General features: G+C 36.8%; 2 protein-coding genes across 2 annotated transcripts; both read right to left on the bottom strand.

The window, feature by feature from the left end:
• Window positions 1-1,180: 1,180 nt before the first annotated feature.
• LOC119790867 (inositol 1,4,5-trisphosphate receptor interacting protein) lies at window positions 1,181-6,836 on the bottom strand. The gene is made up of 2 exons (XM_038296602.1): window positions 6,686-6,836; window positions 1,181-3,107 (listed from the first exon to the last, which is right to left on the bottom strand). Exon 2 carries the CDS (start codon window positions 3,037-3,039, stop codon window positions 1,441-1,443), a length of 1,599 nt encoding a protein of 532 aa, XP_038152530.1. The 5' UTR covers window positions 3,040-3,107; window positions 6,686-6,836; the 3' UTR covers window positions 1,181-1,440.
• Window positions 6,837-11,218: 4,382 nt separating this feature from the next.
• fas (Fas cell surface death receptor) lies at window positions 11,219-24,863 on the bottom strand. The gene is made up of 9 exons (XM_038296555.1): window positions 24,706-24,863; window positions 23,903-24,015; window positions 16,011-16,148; window positions 15,232-15,343; window positions 12,487-12,554; window positions 12,244-12,342; window positions 12,082-12,128; window positions 11,793-11,811; window positions 11,219-11,696 (listed from the first exon to the last, which is right to left on the bottom strand). The coding sequence occupies exons 1-9, from the start codon at window positions 24,774-24,776 to the stop codon at window positions 11,401-11,403; spliced, it is 963 nt and encodes a 320-aa protein (XP_038152483.1). The 5' UTR covers window positions 24,777-24,863; the 3' UTR covers window positions 11,219-11,400.
• Between the last annotated feature and the right edge of the window lie 1,599 nt (window positions 24,864-26,462).

Here is a 26,462-nt window from a genome sequence, read left to right as displayed (position 1 = left end):
CAAAAGAGTAATCACAATAACAGTTCCTTAAATGGAAAAGTATCAGCTGCCTTTTGCTTAACAAGAGTTTTGAGAGAAAAAAGCTTGTAAAGTTATGTAAGCTACATATTTAACAACGTATGTTACGCTGGTTTGCCATTATAACACTACAGTGACTGCAAAACCACTAAACTTATCTCAGAAAAGATGACACAACTGTTGTAAATATATTTAAATATTAACCCTTACTACTTCTAAATGAAGGTGCTAAGAGTGACCTGCACTCTTGCCGGTTATTAATTAACACTAACCCCCTGGGTGAACTGCACCTGATGCTGATTGGCCAACAATCTCCTAACATTCGTTCCCCTGGCAGATTAAGATCTAAAATCATTCATTCCATCAACTGTTTCTTACAAGAATCTAAGCTGGCACACCTACTCACAAAAAAAACATTGTATAAGCACTTTCAACTCTGTAGAAAAACCCTTTTAATTAAAAATATATTTTCTTAAAAGACCTCTTTGGTATTAAATCAATCAAACCATTACATGGCTCACCGGGTTTTAGCCTGGTTAGACTTGTATCAGCTATCGTTAATCTTAAAGGTGTAGTGGAGGCTTTTCTGTTTCTGGGTGGATCATCAAAATAAGTGGTCCTCCTAAATGTCTATCATTCTGGTGATATGTTTACGTAAGGCCGTCCTAGATGCTCGTCCTATTAGCCAACTTTTTCTTCGCACGCGCACTTTATCGCATATCTGTGGTGAGCGACGGTTGCAGACAGCAATTGAAGCTCACTTTTCTCATCATGGTTCTTTGAAAATGGCCAAGGGTCATAAGAGAAAAGGTGTCTATAAAATGTATGAGAAGAAAGGTTTTAGAAGAGGCAGATATATCCCGCAATGCTTTGCGCGGAGAGCTCTTCTCGCAAAGCATTATGGATTTGCTGTCACTACCCGACAGCGGTGACTAACAAAGATGCCGCAGGCACTGCGCAGTGGAGGAGGAGTTTCGTGACCAACGGGGATCAGAAAGTGGTGATCATCTGTCCAAATAGTTAACAGAGTTTGCCATAAAGTCCCCACTATATATATATATATATATATATATATATAAAAATGGCTGCGCATGCTATCGCACGCATTTAATGGGCATTCCTTCTCAGGAGCGGGTACAGGATTGTGCATGTGCTTTTTTTTTCAAGTTGAGAGGGCTAGTCTCTTTAAAAAAATTGCAAAAAACCTCAACTACACCTTTAAGGGATGACCTCAGGTCTTTGAGGTTTAGAGGCCTCCCTGCACAGGTTCTGTCTTAATCTGCCAGAGTTATAAAGAATATTTGGCTGGACTGCAAGTAAAAAGCAGAGATTCAAACACCAGGAATTTTTAAGGGTGTTTCCTCATGGTTCTTAGACCGTGTACACCAGTCATTCAGAGAGCAACAGATGCTCCGAGTCGCATCAATCCAGGCTGTGGTGTAAACTTCCATTTGATACGTGAGGTGTGTACTCTTCTATGAGAACAGGTGCGTTCCTCAGCATTTCCTGAAAGTGTCTAACAGTCGTTGAGTAAAGCTCCCTGTGCAGCACCAGAGACCTGAACAGATTGACGGGCTCTGTTTTACGGAATCTCTCAGGAACCTGGATGTCTTTGGGTACCTTGCTGTTCCCAATCAGAGCGTGGTAGAGTCTCTTTTCCTGCAAGCTCCGCTGCAAGAAGCCATACACATCCTGAAGCCTCTGCTCCAAACTGCATGCGCCCCATGCTGTGCTCTTGGTGCTCAGCAGCATGTGCAGCAAAGCAGTCTTTAGGTGGTAGCTAGTGAGAGCAGAAACGCCTGTGAGACTTGTCTGTTTTCTGTGTAGGAAAGTAGCAATCTGAAGGCAGTGAAGGTGGCAAGAATTTTGTGGAAGTCTCTTAGCAAAATATTTTAGCAGATTTCTCTCGTAGACAGCTAAAGAGACAGACCAGTATGGGTCTGGGAAATCCTCACGAAGAGATGGAAAATGCGAGACAAAATAAGCATCAGTGTCCTCCAGCTGAACTACTGGGATGAGGTTCAGTACAACAACTTTTCCGGAGCGGAATCGGATCTTCAGAGCCCCAGCAGCATCCAGGTTACGAAAAGTGACTTCAAAATCATATTTGTGGGAGATGCGCCCCCAAGCTTTGGTGACGGACATCTGAAACCACCTCATGACCCGGTCTTTGGCTAGGAAATGTGTACCCTTGGAGCACAGCAGGTCATCTGGGCTGCGGTTCACTTTGACCCCCTTATTTCTATTATGTAGCAGACAAAGCATGTCCTCTCCCATGTCGGCAGAACCACAAAGGCAACCCTCTGCATCCTCCCCAAGCATAGTCACCTTCACAGTGCCACAACCTGGCATGTCTGGCGGGATATCGGTGGAGGCGCTGCACCATAGGTGGATTTGGAAAGAGTGGGGATCCGGTGGTGAGAAAGGCACTAAAAGGTCACACATCAGAGGTTTGCACACCTTCCAAGACTCAAACATGCTTCCTATACCAATGAAATCACCCACTTCCATGTCCACCTCTCTGTCACACATGCTCCGGAGTGACTCAAGCAGGTCGTCAGCAAAACCCTCCACAAATTCCCTCACCCTCCAGTTTTCGTGGGCTGAGGTATAGGTGCATTTGTCGCAGAAATTCCTCAAGGCTTTCTTATCCATTGTCCTAGGTGGGGCGAATCCATTCTCAGATAAGAAATCTTCGTCCTCAACTGGATCATTCTCATCATCAACTAGATCTACTCTGCACAACTCGATGGCAATGAAAATAACAAAAGAAACAGTGCTCCAAAAGTACCAAGAGAAACCATCATTCAAGGAAGTTTCTTCCAGCTTGGAGTCCAGCTGCTTGAGCTCTTTTTCCAGTCTGGCCCGCTCAATCTGCAGCCTCTCCTCGTGTTCCCGCATCCGAGTCAAAAGATCCTCATCTTGCTCTGGCAGGGTGGCGTTTTCATTTGAAAAGAAAAAGGGATGGTTGAGTATGGCAGCAGCCATCACCATGCAAACACGTGCAACGCCCCCCTGCATCTTGAACGAATGATTTAATATGCACGCTCAGGCACCAAGCAGACGTCAAGCCAGCTGTAGATCACATCCTGAAACAGACACAAAATGTACTTTTAGTTCACACTAATGTAAGACAATACTCATTTATAAAAGGAGTTATTTCTAGAAAGCTCTCCACCCACTGCAGGAAGCAGGGTCTGCACAACTGAATATAGCCTCTGGTGCTGAGTGGCGCGTTCTTCCTCTATCAGACTTTGCAAGAGGCTGAAAGATTGAGCCTTTTGGCAGAATGTCAACCCTTTACAACTGTATTTACTCTTCTATTGTGCAGATCCAATTTGTTTATTTTCACTCATTTCTGTTTCTTCCGCAGAGAGAGAGGATACATCTTATTGTATTTTCATCCCAAAGCTTCAAATATAAACTAATGCTAGCTAAGATATGTCACATGAGTGCAGAATATATGTTGAAGTTTCTCTTTGGTGCAATTGAATCATTGACAGCTGAAAGCCAAGTCCCTGCAGGTATATTCTAGAAGAGTTGCTCAATCTTGCATCCGCATAGTGTCATAAAGTGATAAAACTGTCAACTTGAGATTTCCTTTGTTGCTGCAGAAAAGGGAAGTGGATGTTTCATGCGTTCACATGAATACCACAAGTTTTTTTTATTAAAATGGCAGTGGTAATGGGGTAGGCAAATCAACAGAAACCAGTGAGGTTTTTCCATGACTAACTCACCAGGAAGATTTCCAACACTTAAATTAAAAAAAGAACCCATGGGTGGAGCTCTACTTCAGGAAGTTCTGTTTAAAAATAATTTGGATCGTCCATAGCTGCTCAGGTCTGATAAGTTTTAAGGAGTAAATGACACATTTTGTGATGGAAGCAATGTGAGATGGGTATGCAACTTCTTGGTGCAACACATAAAGTCCTAGTAAAATGCATAGAGGTTTGTATTTTTGACATAACAAAGGATGGAAAACATCACATTGTTAAGTGTCATTTTTTTAACTCAATGCTTTCTAGGGCAGTGGCCTGAAAGTAAATTTCTGTTTGTATTTTTGTTGTATTTGGTTAAGAGCTTATTGTTGTTTTTTTCTTACATTATTACATCTTTGTGGGAATAAGGCTGAGCCTGCAAAATGGGTTTTGTTCAAAAAGCAGTGGTCCTTCCGAGCACCATTGAATATTGAGGCTTCCAAACCAGAAAATGTTTTATCACCAATACAGGAAAACATTGTGCTACAAAAAAAAAAAAAAAAAAACTCCACAACAAACAGATGGTAAAATAAGTGAAATGGTAAATGGCCTGTACTTATATAGTGCTTTGGTCTAGTCAGAAGACTTAAGTGCTTTACACTACATTCACCCATTCACACACACTGATGGTGGCGAGCTACATTGTAGCCACAGCTGCCCTGGGGCTCACTGTGAGAAGCGAGGGTGCCGTACACTGGGGACACCGGTCCCTCCGACCACCATCAGTAAACAATGCAAGTGAAGTGTCTTGCCCCAGGACACAACCACACTGAAAGCCTTGAACCGACAACCTTCCAGCTAGAGGGCAAACTGCTGCATCTGATGCCACTGTCACTGCCAATAAGTACCACAATAGAAAATATTATGCATATTTGACTTATAGTTTATGTACATCAAAGACCATGCTTTTAGTGAAATTTGTAATATACAGGTGTATTTCAGAAAATTTGAATATTATTTCAGTAAACCAGTTTAAGAAGTATTAATGCATGGATTAATTATGGTCATATTTCAAGTGCTAAATCCTTTTGATTTCACTGATTAGAACCATCACCCTGTTCTCTCAAAACATTCTAATAATGCATTAGAAAGTTGGTTATATAAATAGAAAAGGCAAGAGTGTGTATGTTTTACAAAGCTAATTATGCTCCATGTGCTAATGAGCTTTATGATGACTGGGATTTACCTTTTCAAGGATCTGGTTAATAACCATGGAGTCCATATGAATAATCCATAAACTCATTTAATATCAACCCCATACCAATATGTGTATTATTGTCAAATGGAACATGAGAGCATCAAAGCAAGCAATGCAAATGAGTTGCAGGCCCTCATAGCCACTGATGTAATACCTCCAGCTATTTTAGAAATCATGCATAAACAGTGGTGTCAAAAGTACACACATTTTTTACTTAAGTAGAAGTATAGCTACTTCATTTTAAAAACACTCTGATAAGTTGAAGTATCAACTTTACCTCTTTACTCAAGTAAAGGTAAAAAAGTATGTGCTCCAAAAACTACTTAAAGTATAAAAGTATAAAGTAACCTTTAAAAAAAACATCAGACTTTTTTTTTTTTTTTTATATTCCCTCTACTTTTTTCCACTAAAGGAAATTTCTTTTAAATACACATTAACATAAATTCAACACACTGTATTGAGGCAAAAGATCTCTTTCAGTCATCAATGCACACATTCAGCGACACACAGGTGATCTTTCAAGCTGGACACCGTTTCATTGACAACACCTGTCCCATCAATGAGGAATCAGAATCAGAAATACTTTTGTTACATGACTACGTCTGTAATAGAGTGATTATAGGACCAGTTTGATATAACACAATTTCATACAATATATTAGGGGGTCCTCGCTCCACCTCGCCATCAGTCTGGGGGTCCTTGCCCTGTAAAAAGTTGAAGACCCCTGGCATAGACAATTGGGGTTTGCAGTTTGAAGAACACCTGCTTGCTTCTGATGATTTCCTTTAGCTAACTAATGAGTGTTTGCATTATATGACTCATCCAATTACACTAGTTTTCACTAGATGTGGATGGAGCCAATGATCTGCATTGGATGGTGCACATGAGGTGAAATAAATATTTATAAACATTAAATATTAAGCCAAGAGTAACGATTAACATTTGTTTTTAAAAATGTAAGGAATAGAAATTACAGATACTTGTGAGAAAATGTAATGAGTAGAAGTAGGAAGAGAAATAAGTAATGGAGTAAAGTATAGATACCTAAAAAGTGTACTTAAGTACAGTAACTAAGTATTTGTACTTTGTAGCTTTCCACCTCTGTGCATAAAGATCCTAAACTAAATAGATAATAAGGAGTTGTGCTATAAACAATATTTATTTTTTGTTTAAATCAATTGTTTTTTGGCGTTTTTATTTGCTGTAAAACAAAATTATTTGTAATGAATTTTCATTTATTGCTGAGATTAATAAACCATTTTTGATATTTTTCTTTATTTACAAGTAGCTGTACCTTTTAAAAAAAGAATACAATTAACTTCAATAAAATATCAGCTATTCTTTAGCATCTTATAAATTACGGAAAAACAACACGTTTTTCCCCTAAAAGGCGTAACGGTAGCGTGTATTGCAATGAGTGACGTAGTGACGGCAGCTGGTGACCCCGCCAATGTTGCCATGGCAACTAAATAAAAAGCTGAATTATGGCGGCAAGGCAAACATTTCCTCAGAATAAATTAGTCACCCTGCAGCCTGTTAAGAAATTAGCCTTTGTGCTTCCGAAAAATGTAAAAAATAGTTTAAAAGAACTGCAATACTCCCGGGGAAACGTCTTACATAATGTGGACAGCATGTCTCAGCATCCTAAAACTAACATTTCAGCGGAAGTAAACTTTTTAGAGTTTGGTTGACGCAGATTAGTTGAGCTTACCTGAGTGTTCTTTAGGTAGAAGACCGGGCTGAAAAGTTCACGTGGTAAAAGCAGCAACCTCCACGCGAACATTTCGGGGTTAGTTCCCTCAGCCTCCTCTTCTCTACATTTCCTGACAGGCTGGAGCTCCACCCATGTTAACAGCCCGCCCTGCTTTCCTCACCAAAGCAGGGCCCCATGAACTGTGACATTACCGTTTCCGTCCCCATCTTGCTCTGTAACGGTGTGCAACTGTATTATTTAAAAAAAAAAATGCCTCAAAGTTATTTCCTTGATATTTTCATACTTATATTTATCAAAACAAGATCCAAAAATATTACTGTAATTCTGATTCATGCCAGATTAAATATCCAATGTAAATTTGATGATTGCAAACTTTATTCTCCAGATGCACAGTGTTTTTGTTGTTAAAACACTTTACAGTATAGTGTTTTTTTTTTTGTTTTTTTTTACTCTTTACTGTTATGTTATTCTTATACACTTTTCTAAGGTCCACATTTGTGTAATCATTTTTTTTTTTATCTTTTTGCTGCTGTAAACACCAGAATTTCCCCATTGAGGGACAATAAAGGCAATGCAATCTGCTGGTGAAGATTCTCTGTAATCCAGGTCATAGTCATTCCAAAAAAGTAAAAAAAAAAAAAAAATATAAAGTCCACTGGACTTTGTTTCCAAGTTTGAAAGTCTGAAGATGTTTCGCTTCCCATCCAGGAAGCATGTAAGGAACAAGCTTACAACACCATGCAGAGCATTTTCCTACTAAAACAGACTTTTCATTTTTTAAAGCCTTGATAAATGTAAGCAGCAGTGATAAAACATTGTGATGAAAAAAACACTGTGGTGAAAAAAAAGTGATGTAAACATATGACTATATAGTTATAGTTCCAACATTCAGGTTTATTTATTTTTTTTTTTATAACTCATTTTATGTAACATTCAGCAGTCTAATAGCAGTACGGAAGAAACTGTTCTGGGATCTGCTGGACCTGCATCTGATGCTTCAAGGAGAACAGCCCATGGTGGGGGTGTGAGGGGTCATTTATAATGATACGTGCTCGGGACACGCAACGCTGGGATGAAATGTCTTTAAAGGAGGGAAGAGGAGCCCCGATGATCCTCTCTGCTGTTCTCACCACACTTCTCACCTCCAGTTTGAGGCCCTGCAGCCTCCACACCACACAGTCAGAAAGCTGGTCAGAACGCTCTGGTGCTTCTGTAGAAGATGGTGAGGATGGGACAGACCAAATATGAGTGGTGTGGTGTAAGCAGTTCAATGCAGTGAGCAATGCTCTGATCTTTAGATTGGAGAAACCAAACCTCTCCACTGACGTATAGCCCAACACAGAAGAGCGACCTCCTCGGGACAAGACTCTGCAGTACAGCTAAACCTTATGGACAGAGGACATCCTTTGGAGGACCAGAATGTAAACATTTTGGACAGAGAGGATAGGTGGTTTGAGAGGGTTCGTGAAGGAAGCCATCTATGTTAAGAAGGAAAAAACAACCTTAAACAGAGGGGTTGGACTCAGATTTCAGCTTTCAAAACCTAGAATTCAGCTATTGAGTTGATTCCTTCCAACCATCATTGCAACCCCCACCTAATTACAGGGGACCAGAGCATCCCACCTCTTCAGCCAGGCCAAGAATTCCCTTTAACAACCCCCCTTTCAGAGACATAGACAGGTTTCAGGTATTACAGGCTAACTAAGAAACAAAACAACCCCCATCCAAAGGGGTGGACCCGCTCGTCAGGTTCAATTTGCATGTTTCTAAGCCAAAACAAGGCTTTGCTTTGATCCACTCTATAAAGCCTTGAACTAAACGCCATTTCTGACATTTTGAATTGATAAAGCTTCCTGGATTGAAAGCGAAACATCTTCAAACTTTGAAACAAAGTCCAGCGGATTGTTTTTTAACGTTTTTGGAATGACAAAGGGATAACTTCAGTTTCTTTTGTTGTAGTACTGTAGTACTTTTGGTAAACCACAAGGGTGCTCTCTAGCATTGAAAATAGTACACTTTGTATCCTCACAAGGCCTCCTTAATTCAACATGTCAGAAACTCAAAAAGACACAAATGGATGCCTCAATCATCTCCTGGATTGATGAATAATCTTCTTGGTGGATTTTTGTCTGCTTTGGTGGTCAGCAGAGCTGTTAGAGACTATTGGCCGCCAAGTGATTAAGGCATAGAGGTTGGAAATTCTGAGGGTCTGAGTTTGAGCCCCACTCCCACCGACTTCCACTTTGGATCCCAGACCCTTAACCCCACACTGCTCCCTGGGCGCTGCACAATGGCAGCCCACTGCTCTCTAATGGGGTGGGTTAAATGCAGAGACTTCCTTTCGTTGCTCTGTACTTATGACAGTGTAATGACAATAAAAGTTGGGAAGAAAAGATGATCTAATCATTCCCTTTCAGCCTTCGTAGAACAAATAGCAGATGACTAATGGCATGAGATGAAAAAGAGACTGGGTGCAGAGGGTTGGTTGGACCACTTTGTGGCATGTTGAACAAACACTAATTTTATCTTTAGTGAAAATGAATAGGAGAAACGCCTAAATGCCTAAACAGTGTGTGCATCAAGAGAGCAGGGTGGCGGCTGTGAAGTAGAAACACCTCAGACTGGACAGACTTGTTGAACAGAATACACCTGCGTACCAAAAGGCATCTGAACACATTCTTTACCTGAGACAATCACACAAACATTTAATACATGTGGACACAGTTCCATGGTTGAATAATTTTCCTGAAACAAGGGAAAACACATGGGGTCTAAGGGTGCAACAAAAAAAGGTTGAGGCAATTATGTCCCCATTAACGTATGCAGAGATGCCTTATCCTGTCACCATGGTTTACAATCTTCCAGACTGCCAAGGGGAAGGAGGCTTTTTCTCCCAAAACTACAGCTGAAAGCAGATATTTGCAAAACACAATAATTTCCTCTTTCTCAGGAATCAAATTGGACTGCCCTATTCCAGATTTAGATCAGTCAGTACAATCAAATTTTGTTATTTCATGCCAAATGGCTTCAAAGTGAGATTCTTTTGATTACTTTTTTGCAATCAAAAGCTTATATAAACATATACTTAGTTCAGATTTGTAGGCTTTCAGATTAATTCAACACATTGCCGACAAATTAAGGCAGATTTCTAGTGTTAGGTCAAGGCAACGCCTCAAAACACACCCCTTCCTTCTGTAAAAAAAAACAGCCAGACATCAGGAAGAAACTAGCACCTCGACCATTCTGCTTCCTCCTCGGGTAAGAGATGTCCAACATTCATCGTTTATGTGAGAGTAAGTATGGAAAAAGAAGTAAAAAACACAAACTGAAAGCAAAACACAAGACTTTGCTGATCCAGGATCACATCTGTGTGCTTCTTGTTGAAGTAGAATTAATGACACATACATATTATGTGAACTAATCAAACACAGCATATAGGATTTTGCAAAAATGCACATTATTTCACTTCTCTTTTATTCATTACCAAAATCATTAAATAGAATTACCTTTTTTTTTACTGCACCTTTAGGAAAAATAAAGACATTTAATTTAGGAAGTCCACGCAGATTGAAAATATTTATTAGGAATGTGAATTATGTATGAAAAAAATATACAATATATTGTTTGAAAAATAAAATTTTGCAACATATTTACCATTCCTTTATCATTACATTCTTTCCTTTAGTATTCTCACATAGGAAGCAGTGTTTTTTTGTTTAAATGGCCATTTCTACAGCAACAGATGTGTTGTTTCAGGCATTTCAAAATAAAATGAGTCGTATTCAAGTGGCATGTGAGATTCCAATCCATACAAAAATCAGTCCGTGAAAGTTTAGAATAAAAAGACAAAATTTTTGTTTAAAACTGTTTACTAACAGATCTGTCGTTAGTTTTTCTCCTAGAGCCGTCAAGAAGCAAACCCTCTGCATCGCTTCATTTACAAAGAGAAATTAAGAGGCAGTGTTAACATCAACTCACATTTGATTTTCTTTTACCTTCCCAGGGGGATTTAATGTGCTATTCCATTCAATTCATTTACTGTGTAAAATTACAATATGTCACAGAATCACATTCATTTATTCAATTTGTTTTAACAAGCTTATTTACCAATTAAAGCCGATCGCCACTTGAGTTTATTGTTTTGCTCATTATTTAGGTAGATTGGTAAATTTCAGCAACTTTATTCCTGAGAAAATCTATATACCCGTTAAATCTACAAACTAAAAAGGGACATGCATTACATACATAACAGAAAACAGGACATCACATCTAGTTTATATATGGTAATTTAAAAACATAATAAAACTACAGCCTCTAACTCAGCTTAAATTAATGGGATGGAATAACCTATTAAACTGAGTTGCTTTACATTTTTTTGACCTTTTCAGATGCTTCTGCATCTGGCTCTTCTTTTCAGATCAGTCCTTGCAGAGAGAACGCCTTTGAGGATTCCCGACTTTAACACGTGTAACGGAGCGTAAAGAGAACCGACCACAAAGAAAAGGTGAAAACATACTTAATGGTTTCTTTCACTTTTCAAAAACTCTTTGGTGTTTTTTTAAAGTTCATATAAAGATAAAAAAAAAAGGCACACTCCAAACTCAAATGTCTTTGAAAGAATAGTTGTTCATCATGTAGATGGTTCAGAGTGTGCAAAATCAAGACATTATATTCCATCAATGAGACACACATTTAAAAAGATTTAGACCCAGTTAGGCAGAATTACTTTGTGAAGAACTGTTAATTTCTTTCAATTTCTGTTGAATCTTATCTGCTTTGTTATTTTTGCCATTCCTACGAAGCACCTTTATCAGCTCCACTGAGGCATTACTGCCGGTCCTCTCAATCCATTTCTTTAGTAGTTCTATGGTCCTATCCTCAATATCTTTGGGGTGGCTTTCCTCTAAATTTTCAATTGCAGTCCCCATATCACACTTCCGTGCTACTAGCTTCATGTCCTTCCATCCCAGTATTTCTGCAAAATCTTGTAGGTGAGGCTCCATGTTCACTGACAAGAAAGGAAGAAAATATATATGAATAAGGGCAACCCATGAAAATGCACATTTAATTTTTATTGATCTTGCAGAGACAGAAACAGTCTTACCTTTAAGGAGTGGGACATCCTGTAAAGCACAAAAACACACCATGTTAGTTTCTTGTTTTTTAGTTCCGACAAGTAGAAAGAAGTCATTTGCTCTTCAATAAAACTGTCACACAAACACGGTTTAAGTAAAACCAACCTGTCCCTCCCACATAAAGGAGCAGCTTGATTAAAAATTACAGAGGAGACAAACAAATGTTTAACACCAGGTGTTTTTTAGTGGGAAACTGGAAAACATGCAACAGAGACTGAAGATCGTGAAACATAAAATCAATCATGTAGATTAACTTACCACGTGGTTAGAGGGGGTTGATGAGTCTGAATTTGGTCTTAGTCGCTCTTTAGAAGTAGTACAAAAATATATTGTTATTGTTACATAAATACTGGATAAAGTTATTCTGTATGATTGCTTTTCTGAAATCCAAATCAAATTAAGCCAGAGGATGGTGCTTACTCATTATTGTCTGTCTCTTTATGTACACTGCTCCCGCCACAAGAACAAGAAGGACCAAAACTGCAATTATAATGCCAGCAATTTCTCCACCTCCTAAACCTTAAAAAAAAAAAAAAAAAAAACATGACAATGAGTTTTCTTGAAACACTTTTATAGTATTTTTGTTCATAAAAATAAATCTAATACATTTTCCAAAGACATTTCAATGAATTTATTACCAAATAAAGTTCAACAACAGCTTACTTTTTGACTCGTTACAAACTGCATTGCTGGTGGCTGTGCAAGGCTCTTTCACACCGGTAGCGTCACATCTTAAAAAAAAAAGAAATTAAATAAAAATTTTCTCTAATGTATACAATCAAACATGAGCAGATCGAGTATCTTTAAGGGGGGGGGGGGGGGGGGGGGGGGGGGGGGGAATTCCATCTGAAAAGGAAACCAAAAAAAAAAAAAAAAAGCAAAACATAAAACATTTCACCTCTTGAGCCCGACGGGCCCGGGACCATCTGACCCCTCATGCTAATCATCATGTTAATTTACAGGAATGGCTGAAACAGAGTCACGTGGTATTTCATCCACACACCTTTCAAATGGGGCTGTAAAATTACTAAAACATGTATTAAAAAGTGTAATAAAGATTGTTCAGCAGATGGTTGTACTATCCGACACACCTGCACCTGACTCAGCGTGTGTCTGCATCAACACGTTGACACATTGCAGAAGATTGTAGAGGAGCCATGTTATCTAGACAGCCCAATAAATCCAAATAACTGTGAACATATGCAGACATTTCTTAATGAACTAAAGGCCTGACAGCTGGGATAATGGTTCCATTTGATGACATAAAAGAGAAACTGCTTTTTCATAGCTTGTATATTACAGTGAGGGGTGCCATGTTGCGCCTCCCCCCACCTTCTGCACTGTTTGTCAATAGATTTTCACCCATAAAAGTCAACAAATCAAAAATCGAACATGTAATAAAATGAAAAGAATTATTATCCTTACGGTAGGTTAGTCCAGTAACCGTGGGAATGCATGCAGCTTTTCAGTAAATTTAGTTAATATAGGGCGGCTGCACTTTGATGCACATTTTGGACATTTTTTTTTAAGCTTTTTGGAGTTCTTAATCTGATACCCTGGAATCAGAGACTGTTTATTTAAGATTTACCTAGTTTGAGAATATCCCACATATCTTTAACACTGTGTGTGTTGAAAATGACCATGCCAGAGTAAAGTCTAATTTGATTTGCATCTGACTCTGAATGTGTTTTGGCCTCTACGCTGCTAAATAGAACAGACACGTTGCTCCAGCGCGAGCTGACAGAGACTCCTGGAGAGGTATTGCAACTTCTGAAAAATTAAGCGAAAGTCAACCTGCCTCTGATTAAGATAAGATAAGATTAACTTTATTGTCCCAAAAGAAGCAGACACTGGCTGCTACATAGTTAAAACTGTGTGTTACACTGCAGTCACACATAAAAACACTGTTATACATTACATTCAAAATAAAAAAATTGAAAGAAAAACATTTTTTTTTAATACCATTGCCTATTCTTGATACCGTTTATTGCCTTAATGGAAAGCTGAACAAATTAGTTCTTATAGCAGTTCAATCTACAGGCAGGGGCTCTAAGACGTCGACCTGAAGAAAGAAGCTGATACTCTGAATAAAGACTATGAGAGGGATCTGAGATGATTTTCTGGGTTATTGTTTCATTGAAGATGGTGTGAAGTGAGGGGTGCTGCTTGACTCCCATCAACTTCATTTCTCTTTGAGTCAGGCAAGTAAGTTTGGCCTTCATTTGGACACTGGTTAAAAACCAGGCAGAAAAGCCATACCTAATGATGCTCTCTATAACAGCACAGTAAAAGACCAGCATGACTTTCTGACTCACATAAAAAAGGCCCTCAGCCTGCGCAGAAAATGTAGCCGCTGCTGAACCCTGTTGCAGACATAATCGACTGGAGCAATCCATGATAATTTGTTGTTGATTTTTAATCCAAGATATTTACCTTTGGGCAATTAACTGATTATGCATGAAACTGCCCTCGGGTCAAAGATTATTTTTTGTGTTTTTTGGACATTAAGAGTCAGAAAGGTTTAAATCTGCTGTCTGTAACCAATTAGGTCTGATGTGCCTGAAATAAGGCAGAGAATAGCTCTGTTATCAGAAAATTTGAACACATAGTTGTTGATTAAAGGCTGTTTGGGTCACATGATTGTATTTTTGCTGCTTTTGACACAAGCTATTGTATTATATCACCATTTTTATATACCACAGTGACATTAGTACATTAGGCTGGTGCTGCTGCTTTGGTAATTTAAATTGGTAATTTTCCAAACTAATAAAAGATGTTATCTTTAGGATGTTCTATGTCCTTATGACAATTCTAAAATTAAATATTAATAGCTTTGTCGAAGATTGCTAAATATGTTAGGATTCACCTGTTGCTGTGTTAAGCATAGTCCTTTTTACATGTAATTTGAATTTGTTTATCGGTGTCTCCATCATGTTAATTAACAAGCTCTAATATAACCCATCCATTACTGTTGATCTACTCACTTTTAAATCTTGACCCACTTTTTTTAAATCCTCTTTAATGCATGGTATTTTCTGACTGCTTGCCTTTGTTGCTTTTAAACTTTATTACTCCGTAGCATCTTCAAAAGTCGTTAAATATAATTTAAAAATAAAATGTATTATCATCATTATAATTATACATAACAGCTACAAATAAATGATTCAATGTGAGTGGTTTCTGTATGTTAGCTGTATGATCCAGAGGTTATTTTTTTCCAGTTTACCAAAATCCTCATTATTTTGTTTTCTTTTAAATCATATTCAGGAAGAGAAGAGAGGAGAGATTTAGCCAGTTCATAAAAAATTCAAGCAAAACCTAACAAATATAGAGTGATCTAACAGGAAGTGTAATAAAAACATGTTTTAAAAATGGCTGAATACAAAGATCTGAATGAGGCAAACTTACTTGTCACATGGTTGGCAGATTTTGCAGGTTTCACTGCTGCAGTAGTGGTTGGCCTTACACTTGCACTTTGTATCTTTATAAGGGGTGCAAGATTCATCTACTTCTAAGTTAGCTAAAAGACCAAGAAAAAAGTTCTAATTAGCACACAAAAACCCTGGAAATAGGCTTTAATTCTTTTGTTTTAACATATTTATTCGCTTTACCTCAATTCTTCCTTAAAATCATCTGGTTGGACTTTATCACATTTAGTATATGACAAATAATTCAGCAATTACAGTGTGCAAAAAGTGCAAATTGCATAGCTGCTAATACATTTCAGCATAAATGAGGAAACATAAATAGATATGAGACTGCAGGGCAGTTATGTCTTTCTGCTGAAAAACAAGCAAACAGTAAATTCAAAGCTAGACTGATAATGACCTTAAAAGAGTCTGTCAAACAACAGACAACACAAATTCTCTCAGTCTCAATTATGCATTTTTGACATAACAGATTAGTTATTTGGCTCAATGGTTCTTAACATGAACCTGTTTTGCTTTTACTATATTATGGTTTGTGATCTATTTGCAAACAAATACGACTTTGAAACTTAATCAAAACAAAAGCGAGTAAGCCCTTTTACATTTGAATCTGATATCTTGATGTGTGCCCACACATCAAGATGTGGGACCAGTCCCCCTGCAAGCATTAAATGGGGGTAGAAAAGGAACAGCTATAAACTCTGCGTGTACAAAATCACAATAAATCTGTCTAAGTCTAAGTCCTGCAATGTTTCTTACCGTTTTCATGAGAACAGGATGTGCAGGGTTCACAAGACTCCTTAGAGTTGGGCTCACTGTTATAGGAAATACCACGTTCACACAATTCACAGTCTCTGTCATCTGGAGATGTAGTGCAGTGATTCTTTAACCGCTGACCTGCAATTACAAAAAAATATAACAATCAGAAGATAAAGAAATTGTTTGGTCTAACTTAATTTCCTTTAGGACTTATAGGATTCTCCTAGGACTTAAATGTATAAAACATTTTTAAAACCATATATTATTTTATAATGCATAACTTAATGTTGGTCTATCACATAAAATTCATGATGAATTTGTGAATGAATAACTATTAACTATTATTTTAACTTTAAACTTTATATAAAAGCAGGAAAATCTCCATTGTTATACTGATTAATGGGATTAATCACTAAACTGTCCCCTTTATTAACCATGATGATTAGTAAAAGATCTCCATCTTAGAAAGATGCAGTTATTTCTGTCATTTCTAATGAGGGTAGGGACAGGATTGCAGCACTTAATCATCTGATTCGTTTCCTCTTTTTGTTTGTTCACTTTTATATTACTAACACAATTCCTCTATAATGAACCAAGGGCTCTCTTGATGATTAATGTGAAGCTTTCCCTCACCTGAGCACATGGAATAAAACAGTTTTAGACCTTTTATTTGTCATTTATTGAGCCCTGATGCCAGCTGATGAGGCAGAAAAAGAAATAAATGAAGGTTATGCCTGCTGGGAATAAACAAGCTGTTGCAATGTGTTCAGACAATTCACTGGTATGTTTGGAGGAACCTGAATTGTTTGTGGAGCTCATGCCTTGATAATTTTGTGAATTTGTCTGGTTACAAACTTATATATCCAAAACTAAAAAATGAATCTAAACTAGGTTACATTTATGAATTAGAATGGTAAGCTGTTTTAAAATTCTGCGGCATAAAAGATATGTCCTAATTATGACCACCCAACGAAGTTCCATTATCAATAAAATCAGATCTTCAAAGAAGGAATCTTCTACCATTTTTAAATCTGAATTTCAGGAGTATTAAAATTAAAATGAATATAATCAATTGATTACCATGTTTGATCAAAAGCTTTCCCATTGAAGTGAGTGATAATCTATTCAGGGTATAGAATAAAGAGGGTTTTTTGCTATATATGGAAAGAAACTAAGAATTGAATATACAATTCCAGTCATGAAAAGTAAAATTAGACCGATATTACACTATTGTAAGCCAAATGACAGCGGTAGCTACATCCCATCATTTTGCATTTAAAATGTAAGCAAATAACGCAAACTTTATTTTCTTTTTAATGGAATAAAATGATAACAGAGCACACTAAATTTTAACAAAACACACTAGAAAACAGCCAATATTTTCTGAGAGCTTGAATATGAAAGCTCTCAGAAAAAAAGCAGAGATGGTCCAAAGCAGAGATGTTTTCTGCAACTATTTAACATGACAGCTGGGCCTGCTTGTTTTAACAGAGCAGCTTCTTATCTTTGTGTCACAAACAGCCAAAAAGAAATCACTCAACTTTGAGGATTCGTAAACTGTTTTTTTTTTTTTTTTTGCATATTTCGGCACAGAAAAGGTGTTTTCCCCCAGATATGTGGATGCAAATGGAAACAAAACATCAGTTGCAGCTTTTAGCAGTGCTGCATAATCTGTTGCTACTGACAACCAGAACTCTTCCAGCACGCAATCTGTAAAGTGCGATCATAGGAGAGATCATACAGGGCATCCTGCAGCTCTGATAACAGGTGATATGCGGTGAAAAGATAGCCTTTCCAGTTGTACTTTTGCAGAGTCTCATAATGTGGGAAATTCTTATTGAATCTTTCAAACAGGCTACTTAGGTGTGAGCAAATAATTCCTTTCATAGCTTGAACGGTTATGTCATAACTCTCAGCTACATTTCAGCATTTCCCCCTTTCCACTCGCACAGCCCACCGCTCCAGCATTCTCTTAAATGCTGGATGCTGGTTTTGAGCAAAAAAAGGCCTGTTTGAGACCAATCGCTCGCTGTGCTTTGTATGTCTGTTCAGAAGCAACATTAATCTGGCATATTTGTATTTTTTAGAAATGATTTGGCAATCCCCAGAAATCATCTTACGAACCCAAGGTACAGAATGGCTGCACTGCAGAAGTGGCATAAAGCAGGCTAGTTCTGTGGAATGGGAAAAATAGATATATTTTAAAGACTCTATATGGTCTCCCTTCAGTATAAGTTTCAAACTGAACAAAGATTTTAAGTTTTGAGTAAAAAGGAACAAACAACACATACCGATTACACACAAAATGATAAAATCCTATATAGTAACAATAAATGGGAGCAAAAAGCAGGGCTAAGGATTTCCAATAAGATCTGGGAAAAGCCCAGAGTTGTAAGCGAGTTCAGGGGGGCAATATACTTCCTAACAAAGGTAAATGAAACACAGCTGAGTCAGCAGTGTTGTGTAACTGTGATCTGAATCGCTTTACTAAACTGCCAGTTGCATGGGATGCTGCGAAAGTGTTTTTTTTTTTTTTTCTGGAGAAAAGACCCATGAGCCTCTAGACCTATTTAAAATAGAATAAAAAAAAATTAATAAACAGATTCGAATTCACTAATTTATTTTCATATACACTTCATTGCCTGCAACCAGGGTCTGTAACACACAGACATCATCAGTTCTAAGGTGAATATATGCAGCATACTTAAAATTCACAATAACGCTATAATAAATTAAAGCTAGCATGAACTGACTATATTATTATACATTTTAAACGTTATTGAACAGTTATCCATTACACAAAGAACACAATATCAAAATAACTCTCTAAAATACTATGGTTACATTAAACTGCATGAATAGATATGAAAATGCATGGAGGCACCATGCTTGTACTATGAGCTACAGGCAGGGTGCCCTGCCTGCTTACAGGTGTCCAATTAAAGTGTTCTCTGGGTTCATGGATATAAAGTAAAGTCTCTCATAACGAATCCGAAGCGCGTTTCTGTGCCGTATTTCCTCCTTGTTTCTGTCATTAGATTATGTACAATTACTAGTCTGCAGTTGTATGTGGGATACCAAACTCTAGCTTGCTTGACGTTGACATGACAATGTAACTTCCATGAACTTGTGTTGATCAGGCCTCAAATAATTTATTAAAAATCCAAATACACGTAATAGTACAATAAAAGAAGTCAAAATAATTTCCCAAAACATCTATAAGAAATGTATAAATTGTGTAAAGTATTTTTAACGTCTTATAATCCACCGGTTCGCCCGCTGTTGGTTAGATATATTTCGACCTAACAACGCATGGAAATAATAATGGTTAAACTTTTACCAATATCGACATGTTAGACATCGTTATAAATCTTAGATTCTCCACGATTCTACCATTAAGTTAATTTTATGGACACAGCAGGCACCAAAGCACAATTAACACAGATATAGCAGGATTGTAAAACGTAAATATGAAAAACATCTGCGACAACAAATAAATACAGTCTTCAATTGTTTATACTCCATTCATCTATAAGAGTCCACAGATAAAAAGTAATCCAGCATTATCATAATACAAATATTCAGTCATATGAAAATGATTGATGATAAGAGTTTCTTTACTCCAGTTAACAATTAGTCAATTGCTAAATTAGTTGAGGATTATTTCAATAATCGATTAATCCGATTATTTACTTCAGCCTCCATTAAATCCTCGGAAAGAACGCCTATAATGCCCAAACCAAAATCCTGTTAAAACTTATGAAAATCATTTTACTATATTTATAAAACCGCTTTTATAGATTACTGTAGAAATATTTGTGTTACAAAAACAAAATACATAAAACTTAATAAGACCCCGAACATGAGTCAGTGACATATACTCTAATGTATATTAAAATCTAAAAAAAATGGGTTTAAAAGTCATGCTATGTCCAGAATGTAATGCTGAAAGCAGCGAAACTGCTTCTGCTACATTTTTTGTGCTTGTTTACATTAAGATCAGACACGCGTAAAGAGCAGCTTTGACGCTCCTGAAGCGAGTCCAGTAAAGTGTGTCCAGATGGTTCTGCTACTCCTGTGTTCAATGGCAGAGAGCAGCTTTACTATATTTACTGTGTGTTTACCCGTGGGTGAAAAGTAGTTTTAATGTTTCTAAGCGAGAAAGTCAACCTGAAAACTTAATCTGTGTAGTCAGTTCATAAAGATTATGATCCTGCTTTTAAATATAATTTCACTGTTGCAGCCTCTCAGACCCCGTACACTGGTGCTGCGCTGTCACTGGGAATCCCTTTCAACAGCAGCCTCCGGCCCACTCACCTCTTCAGCGTTCTCTGCTACTGTTCGTGGCGGCTGGAAGGCTTTTTTCTATGTAATCCAAATTGCCGGCAGGTTTAAACATTTTAAGATAATTTAGGCTTTGAAAAACAGTTTCAGGGGAGTGATCATAGCGATCTGCATCAGCAGCGCTGTGTCTGTCTCCCTGCCAGCTCCTAGATCAGCTTCTCTGGTGTGTTCTGATGTGGAAGCTCGTGATGTGCTGCACTTAGACACGCTGCACGACCTTTTGCTGCATCTTGATGCGTGTCAAACATTGACTTTGAAAGTAAACTAGCTCCTTCTGCTGGATCTAGCATCCTAGTTCCTGAATAATGTTCTTATTTATAGTGATATGGAATTATTGTCCACTCCTAATTAATTCACATTTTAGGAATAGGTCTTTAACACAAACTGAGGGAGAAAAATGTAAATTTGGGCCGTCATCAAAAAAAAAAATAAAACTGACAGATCATGTTTATTACTTTTGAAGAGTTTTTTTATGGTACGGGTTTTCTTTTACAACCTTTTATGACCCTGCACACCTTGTCTAGATGAATACAAATATTTAGTTTAAATACAGGATACAAAGATAATCTGAACAATGCATAATACTTCTCTGGATGTTGTTGGATATTTTAAGCTTGACTCTTCAATGGTCATAATATCCTGTCAGAGTTTATATGGAAACCAACTAATTAATTTATCTGCAATTGAAGACGGAGAGGTCCCACTGTTGTAGGACTCAAAGCAGGTAAGGACTGAAAAAGAAAAAACTGTGTAAGATCTGAACTTTAAAACATGACAAAAAGTTTTTTTTTAAAATATTACGACATTTGTGTGTTTTTTTTTTTTTAGTTAGCTTTGTTATTGTTTAGCAGAATTTCTCTCTATTTAATGTGAGGTGTTTAAGATCACCTTAATTCAGGTTGGATAAAACCTGTCCAATCTAAGCTACCGAAGCAGCTCCGCCCTGTTGGAGCATCAGCATGATTTTCTTTTAAACTCCCAATTCCAATCTGAGGAGAGACTCTCAAACAAATATGTTACAACGAGGACTAAATTTAAGAACCCGTGTCTGCATTTTTATGCAGCTACGAAAACAAATCTGATGTTGTTATGTAAAAAAATGCAATTAATTTTATATTTTAGGGACAAAATAGGGATGTCCTGATACATATTTTTCAGTTCTGATACAATTCTGGTTTTGCAGCTTTGAGAATTGACCGATACTGCTATTAGCACAAATCATTCATACTGTACTTAATTACTAATTTTGCAGTGAAGAATATTAGAATTAATCAACAGAGAACAGAAGTCAACAACAATAAGTGACCCATGTAGTATTACCATTGGGTTACATTAAATTTAGGGGGAAAAAACATCTTTTCCCTAAAAACAGTCATACCTGCAGACTGGTATACCTTCTGGACAGATAACTGTTTTTTCATAAATAGATGTGATTTAAGTTTCCTCCCTAAATATTTTTCTGTACTATTCCAAAGACATTAGTGGTTTTAGACCCAAGCGTTCAGATCTTGTGACCCACCTAACAAAAGGTATTTTCCAGTTAGACAGAAGAATGCCCCGAAAGACAAAATCAAATTAAAATCTAAGAGATTGATTTAGTTCTGCTGGGAAGTGGAAGTTCTTGCATAAAAGGCAGCGTGGTTGAACGCCCTTTTATGACTCAATTTTGGTTTTATGTATAGATTTCACCAATCGAACCATTACTTTATAGAGCGTCTAATAAGCATAATAGGTCATGCCAGGATTGGCATGTTTATAAATTGTGGATCTGAATACATTTCAACAATGATCAAATGCATTCCAAAACAAACAAACAAAGAAAAAAAGAAGTTAGATAGACCTACGGTATTCTAAGGGCAAAATAGTAGCCTACTGCAACCTTCCAACTTTAGCTACATTGCTTAAGATCAGTGTGAATTTTTTCAGAGTTTACACAAAACGTAAGGTAGACCACTTCCTGGATATTCAAAGAATGTTTACAGGAGGAACATGTACAAGAGGAACACCTACAGCGAGAAGGTTTACATGAGGAACATGTGCAGAAAGAATATTTATAGGAGGAACAGGTAGCTAGGACCTTTGCAGCCGTGAGCCATGAAAACATAACAAAAGCAGATTCTGAGACTGCAAATCACCTGTTTTTGCACCATAACTACGACCAAACTAACCTGGCGATCAGGTTAGTTCGGTCGTAAAAAAAAAACAGCTTTTACCAGTTGGGAATTTTATCAAAAGTGAAAGGGTACCTGACACACAGACATCTGGAGCCTGTAATTCATCCCGGTTATTTTAGAATAAATAACCAAATCCATGAACACGATCAGAACACTGAAATCCTCTAATTAGTTGCTACTGGTCATGCCTAAAACCAGCGTTAAAACCAAAGGTGATGGCGCCTTTATGGCAGTGAGACTCTGGAATAACTTGCCTTGGCATATTCGATCAGCAGGCTCCTTTTAGGTTTTTAAATCCTCTCTAAAAGCACATTACTTCTCCCTGGCTTTTAATCAAGTCTAAGGGGACATTTGGCAAAATTTTATTTAAAATTCAAACATTTATCCTATTATATTTTATCTCCTTTCAGTTTTTCTTTTTGCATTGTGTTGATGTATTTTAGCTTTCAGGTTTTTTTTTTTCGTATGCTCTGCAACTGTGATTCCTGCACAGCACTTTGGTCAACCCCGGTTGTTTTAAATGTGCTTTATAAATAAAGTTTAAGTTGAGTTGAGTTAATTTAGAAACTTATTAGGGATATCCCTATTCCATATTAATATCAAATATCTGTCCCATTTTAGAAGAAAAATTATTATCGTATTTTATCGGCTATAATCTCTATAATCTAGTCTCATGCTGATAGAAGCACATGTTTCTTTACCTTACTGCTTAATTTTCCATGGGTTACTTGTATTCACACCTTTTATTGTTGACTTTTGCTCCCCCTTTTAATAATATTCCTTAATGTAGCCTTTTCTAACAACAAACTATACGAAACAAGCAAAAAAAGCTGGTTGATTCCTGCTAATATTATATCGACCAATATCGGTATTGGCCAATTCTCAAAGCAGCAATATCGTTATCCTATCGGAAAGGAAAAAGGTGTTTCGTGACCCCTAAAATTTGTGTATACTTCAGTTTAGTTATTTTTAAAACCATGGACTTTAGGTTATTTTAAAGGAGTAAGGAAAACAGTTCTGGTGAGAAAAAAATAAATAGAGACAATTTAAGGAAGTCATATGTCATACATTGGATAACAATGACTATCTGGTTGGTTACAGTAAATAATGAAGCACAAAGGAGACACAAAGGACAAAGGAGATCATGGAGTTTGACTAAAACAAATCTGTTTTGCCTGATTTCACTCAAAATAAAGACAAAGCTGAGAATTAAGAGCAAGTAACTATTACTATGACATATATAAGGGTGAATCCAACCTCCCTCCCAGTGATGAATATTCAATGGACTAAGCCCCTAATGGTGATGCAATGTCCTGCTGTTAGGGAGACCCCTTAATAACTAAGGGTTGATTTTATTAAACATATAAAACCTACCTGCTGCACAGAGACAACAGTCTCTGCCTTCATGCTTGTAGGTCCCATCTTGACAACCTTGCCTTTTCACACGTAGATGTGTGCCATTAAAGACCGGGGATGAAATCGAAACACTGTAAAACAAAAGTGATAAAAAGTATTTTTCTTTCCGTCCATCTTTTAAATCATATATCTCAATAAACTATTTTTTTTGTGTTTGTTTTTAATCGGTCTTCTAAACCAACCAATGGCGTTGCTTACGGCCCCCATCACTGACACTTGGTAAGCCCCATTGGCAACAGTCGAAAAAGACGATTGATTGATGAAGAAACACTGATCGAACCTTATTTATACCCCAACAAATGGCAGAATTCAACCGGATGGTGATGCGTTTAAACACGATACCAATAGCAAAGCAGACAGTGGTACTTTTATTTACCATGTTAGACGGTTGGTAAAAAAATACACCCATATAATATGTTTCAAACCGCAATAAAGATCTTAAAAGAACGATGTATTTGAGTATTTTATTAGCACACTACGGCTTGGAATTCTGGTTAAAACTAGGCTGTTGCTCTGACTTTTTAACTCTTGAAAATGCAAACGAGCCACACCTTGTTCAGACACAACTTAACTAGAAACGCTTTTGTTCTTTGCCTATAAGACAAATCCAAATTCCTTCCTAAGACTATAAACATTATAAAGGATTTAGAAGAGCGAACTGATAATAGATGACCGCTGTCATAACAAGGTGACTAAAAAGAAAACAAACAAAGCGAGCGAGTGGAAATGCCGCGTTAGTGTAAATATGTAGCTTTACTTACTTTATTAAGCAGAAAACGCCGATTAAAAGAAGAATTAAACCTTTGGAAACCCGATTAGATGAGAACGCCATGGTTAACTCCAGACCTAACTAGTTATTTAACAGTCGGACTATTTCCGCGTCACTTTTTGTCCCCACACCCACACTCACCGAACTGTTACTTTCGCTTTCGAAACTTCATCTTTCTTTTCCTTTTTAAGTTTATTTTTACTTCTTAAAACGTAATATTGGTTTGTTTATTGTGGTTTTTATCATTGTTTTGTTGTTGTTTAACTTTTTTTTGTTGCTTTTTCAAAATCGAAAAATATCAAATATGTTTTATGGCTTGTTGTGTTTTTTTTCTGACTTGTTTATATTACAGTAAGATGAGGTGGAAAATCCCAAACAAACCAACACTCGGGTTTTTCACTAGACCTCAATATGAAAATCTCTTCCACCGTATAGTACAAAGGTGTTTTTCACCATGATGGAAGCCTACAGTAAATGAAAAAGTGTTTCTGAGGAAGGTTCATACATAAAAAAAAAAAAAAAAAAAAAATAGCAACTTGATTTTTCTACAACTAAAGATACATTTTACTACTATTACTAAACTCAAAATAAAATAAAAATATATATTTTTTATACCATCAAACTAATCAAAACTTTTGTAGTTTTATATTCTTGCTCTAAATCTTGATAGTAAAAATACACGCGTTTTAAAATATATATTTTTGATTAGCAAATATATTTTATATTTTATTTATAATATATATATATATATATATATATATATATATATATATATATATATATATATATATATATATATATATATATATATATATATATATATATATATATATATATATATATTTAATCACCAAGTTATAAAACAACGCAATAAAAGTGCCGTTTTAATGCCTGAAGATGCTATACTCCACTTCCTCCACTAGATGGTAATGTTGTACCTTTAGTTTTATAGCTGCTTATTATTGCGAAAGAGGAGTAGTGCCACCGAAAAAGTAATAATTTTTTTTTTTTACAGATTTTTACATTTTATTTCAATTTAACATGGGGGGGGGGTGGGGGCGGGGGGGGGGAGGAGGAGGAGGAGGAAGAAATCTGAGATAAAAGTCACTATTCTGAGATTAAAGTCAGAATTCTGGAAAAAAAAGTCAGAATTCTGAAAAAAAAGTCAGAATTCTGAAAAAAAAAGTCAGAATTCTGAGATTAAAGTCAGTATTCTGAAATTGAAGTCAGAATCCTGAGAAAAAAGTCAAAATAAAACACTATAGTCTATTTAGAATGTATCCAAGTTCAACCTTTTCAACTGATCAATAATAATATTTAACAACAAAAAGATATATCTGACGAGGTGCACTATTTATTAATTCATCTTTATGGTGTAAAGGAAGTGCCCAGCTTTGGAATTGACCTAATTCAAAGGAAAACTGTTGAGGGATTTGCGTGTTATTGCATCTGTTTTAGGTCCACTGGCATCACGACCCTGAAGCCATCTTACAGACCCCAAAGGATCCCTCTCAGATGTTCCATGACAGTCATGATTTATTTTTCCTTTTCTCCAAATGACCAGCCACAAATATACTACATGAAATCTAGATGCATTGCGGAAATTTGTAAAAGTATTCCCGTTTAAGGAATACAGTCCAACCAGTGTCATAACTGTTTTTACAAATGCTATTTTATTCTTACTCACAGAATGTTTTTATTTTACATCAACGACTGTGGCAGGCTGTGCTTCATAACAGTTACCATATA

Source organism: Cyprinodon tularosa, unplaced genomic scaffold (genome assembly GCF_016077235.1).
Source record: "Cyprinodon tularosa strain WSP-4 unplaced genomic scaffold, ASM1607723v1 ctg372, whole genome shotgun sequence".
NCBI classification, from domain to species: Eukaryota; Metazoa; Chordata; class Actinopteri; order Cyprinodontiformes; family Cyprinodontidae; genus Cyprinodon; species Cyprinodon tularosa.
The sequence above is the reverse complement of the archived record's forward strand: the minus strand, read 5'-3'. Positions and strand labels throughout refer to the sequence as shown.

Excerpts from the sequence above, each read along its gene's own strand:
- LOC119790867 (XM_038296602.1), bottom strand. The coding sequence starts at position 3,039 with ATGCAGGGGGGCGTTGCACGTGTTTGCATGGTGATGGCTGCTGCCATA.
- fas (XM_038296555.1), bottom strand. The coding sequence starts at position 24,776 with ATGGCGTTCTCATCTAATCGGGTTTCCAAAGGTTTAATTCTTCTTTTA. Across the intron at positions 16,149-23,902 it reads CTGTTGTCTCTGTGCAGCAG|GTCAGCGGTTAAAGAATCAC; the intron begins GTAGGTTTTATA and ends TTGTAATTGCAG. Across the intron at positions 12,129-12,243 it reads AAAGAGACAGACAATAATGA|AGCGACTAAGACCAAATTCA; the intron begins GTAAGCACCATC and ends CTACTTCTAAAG.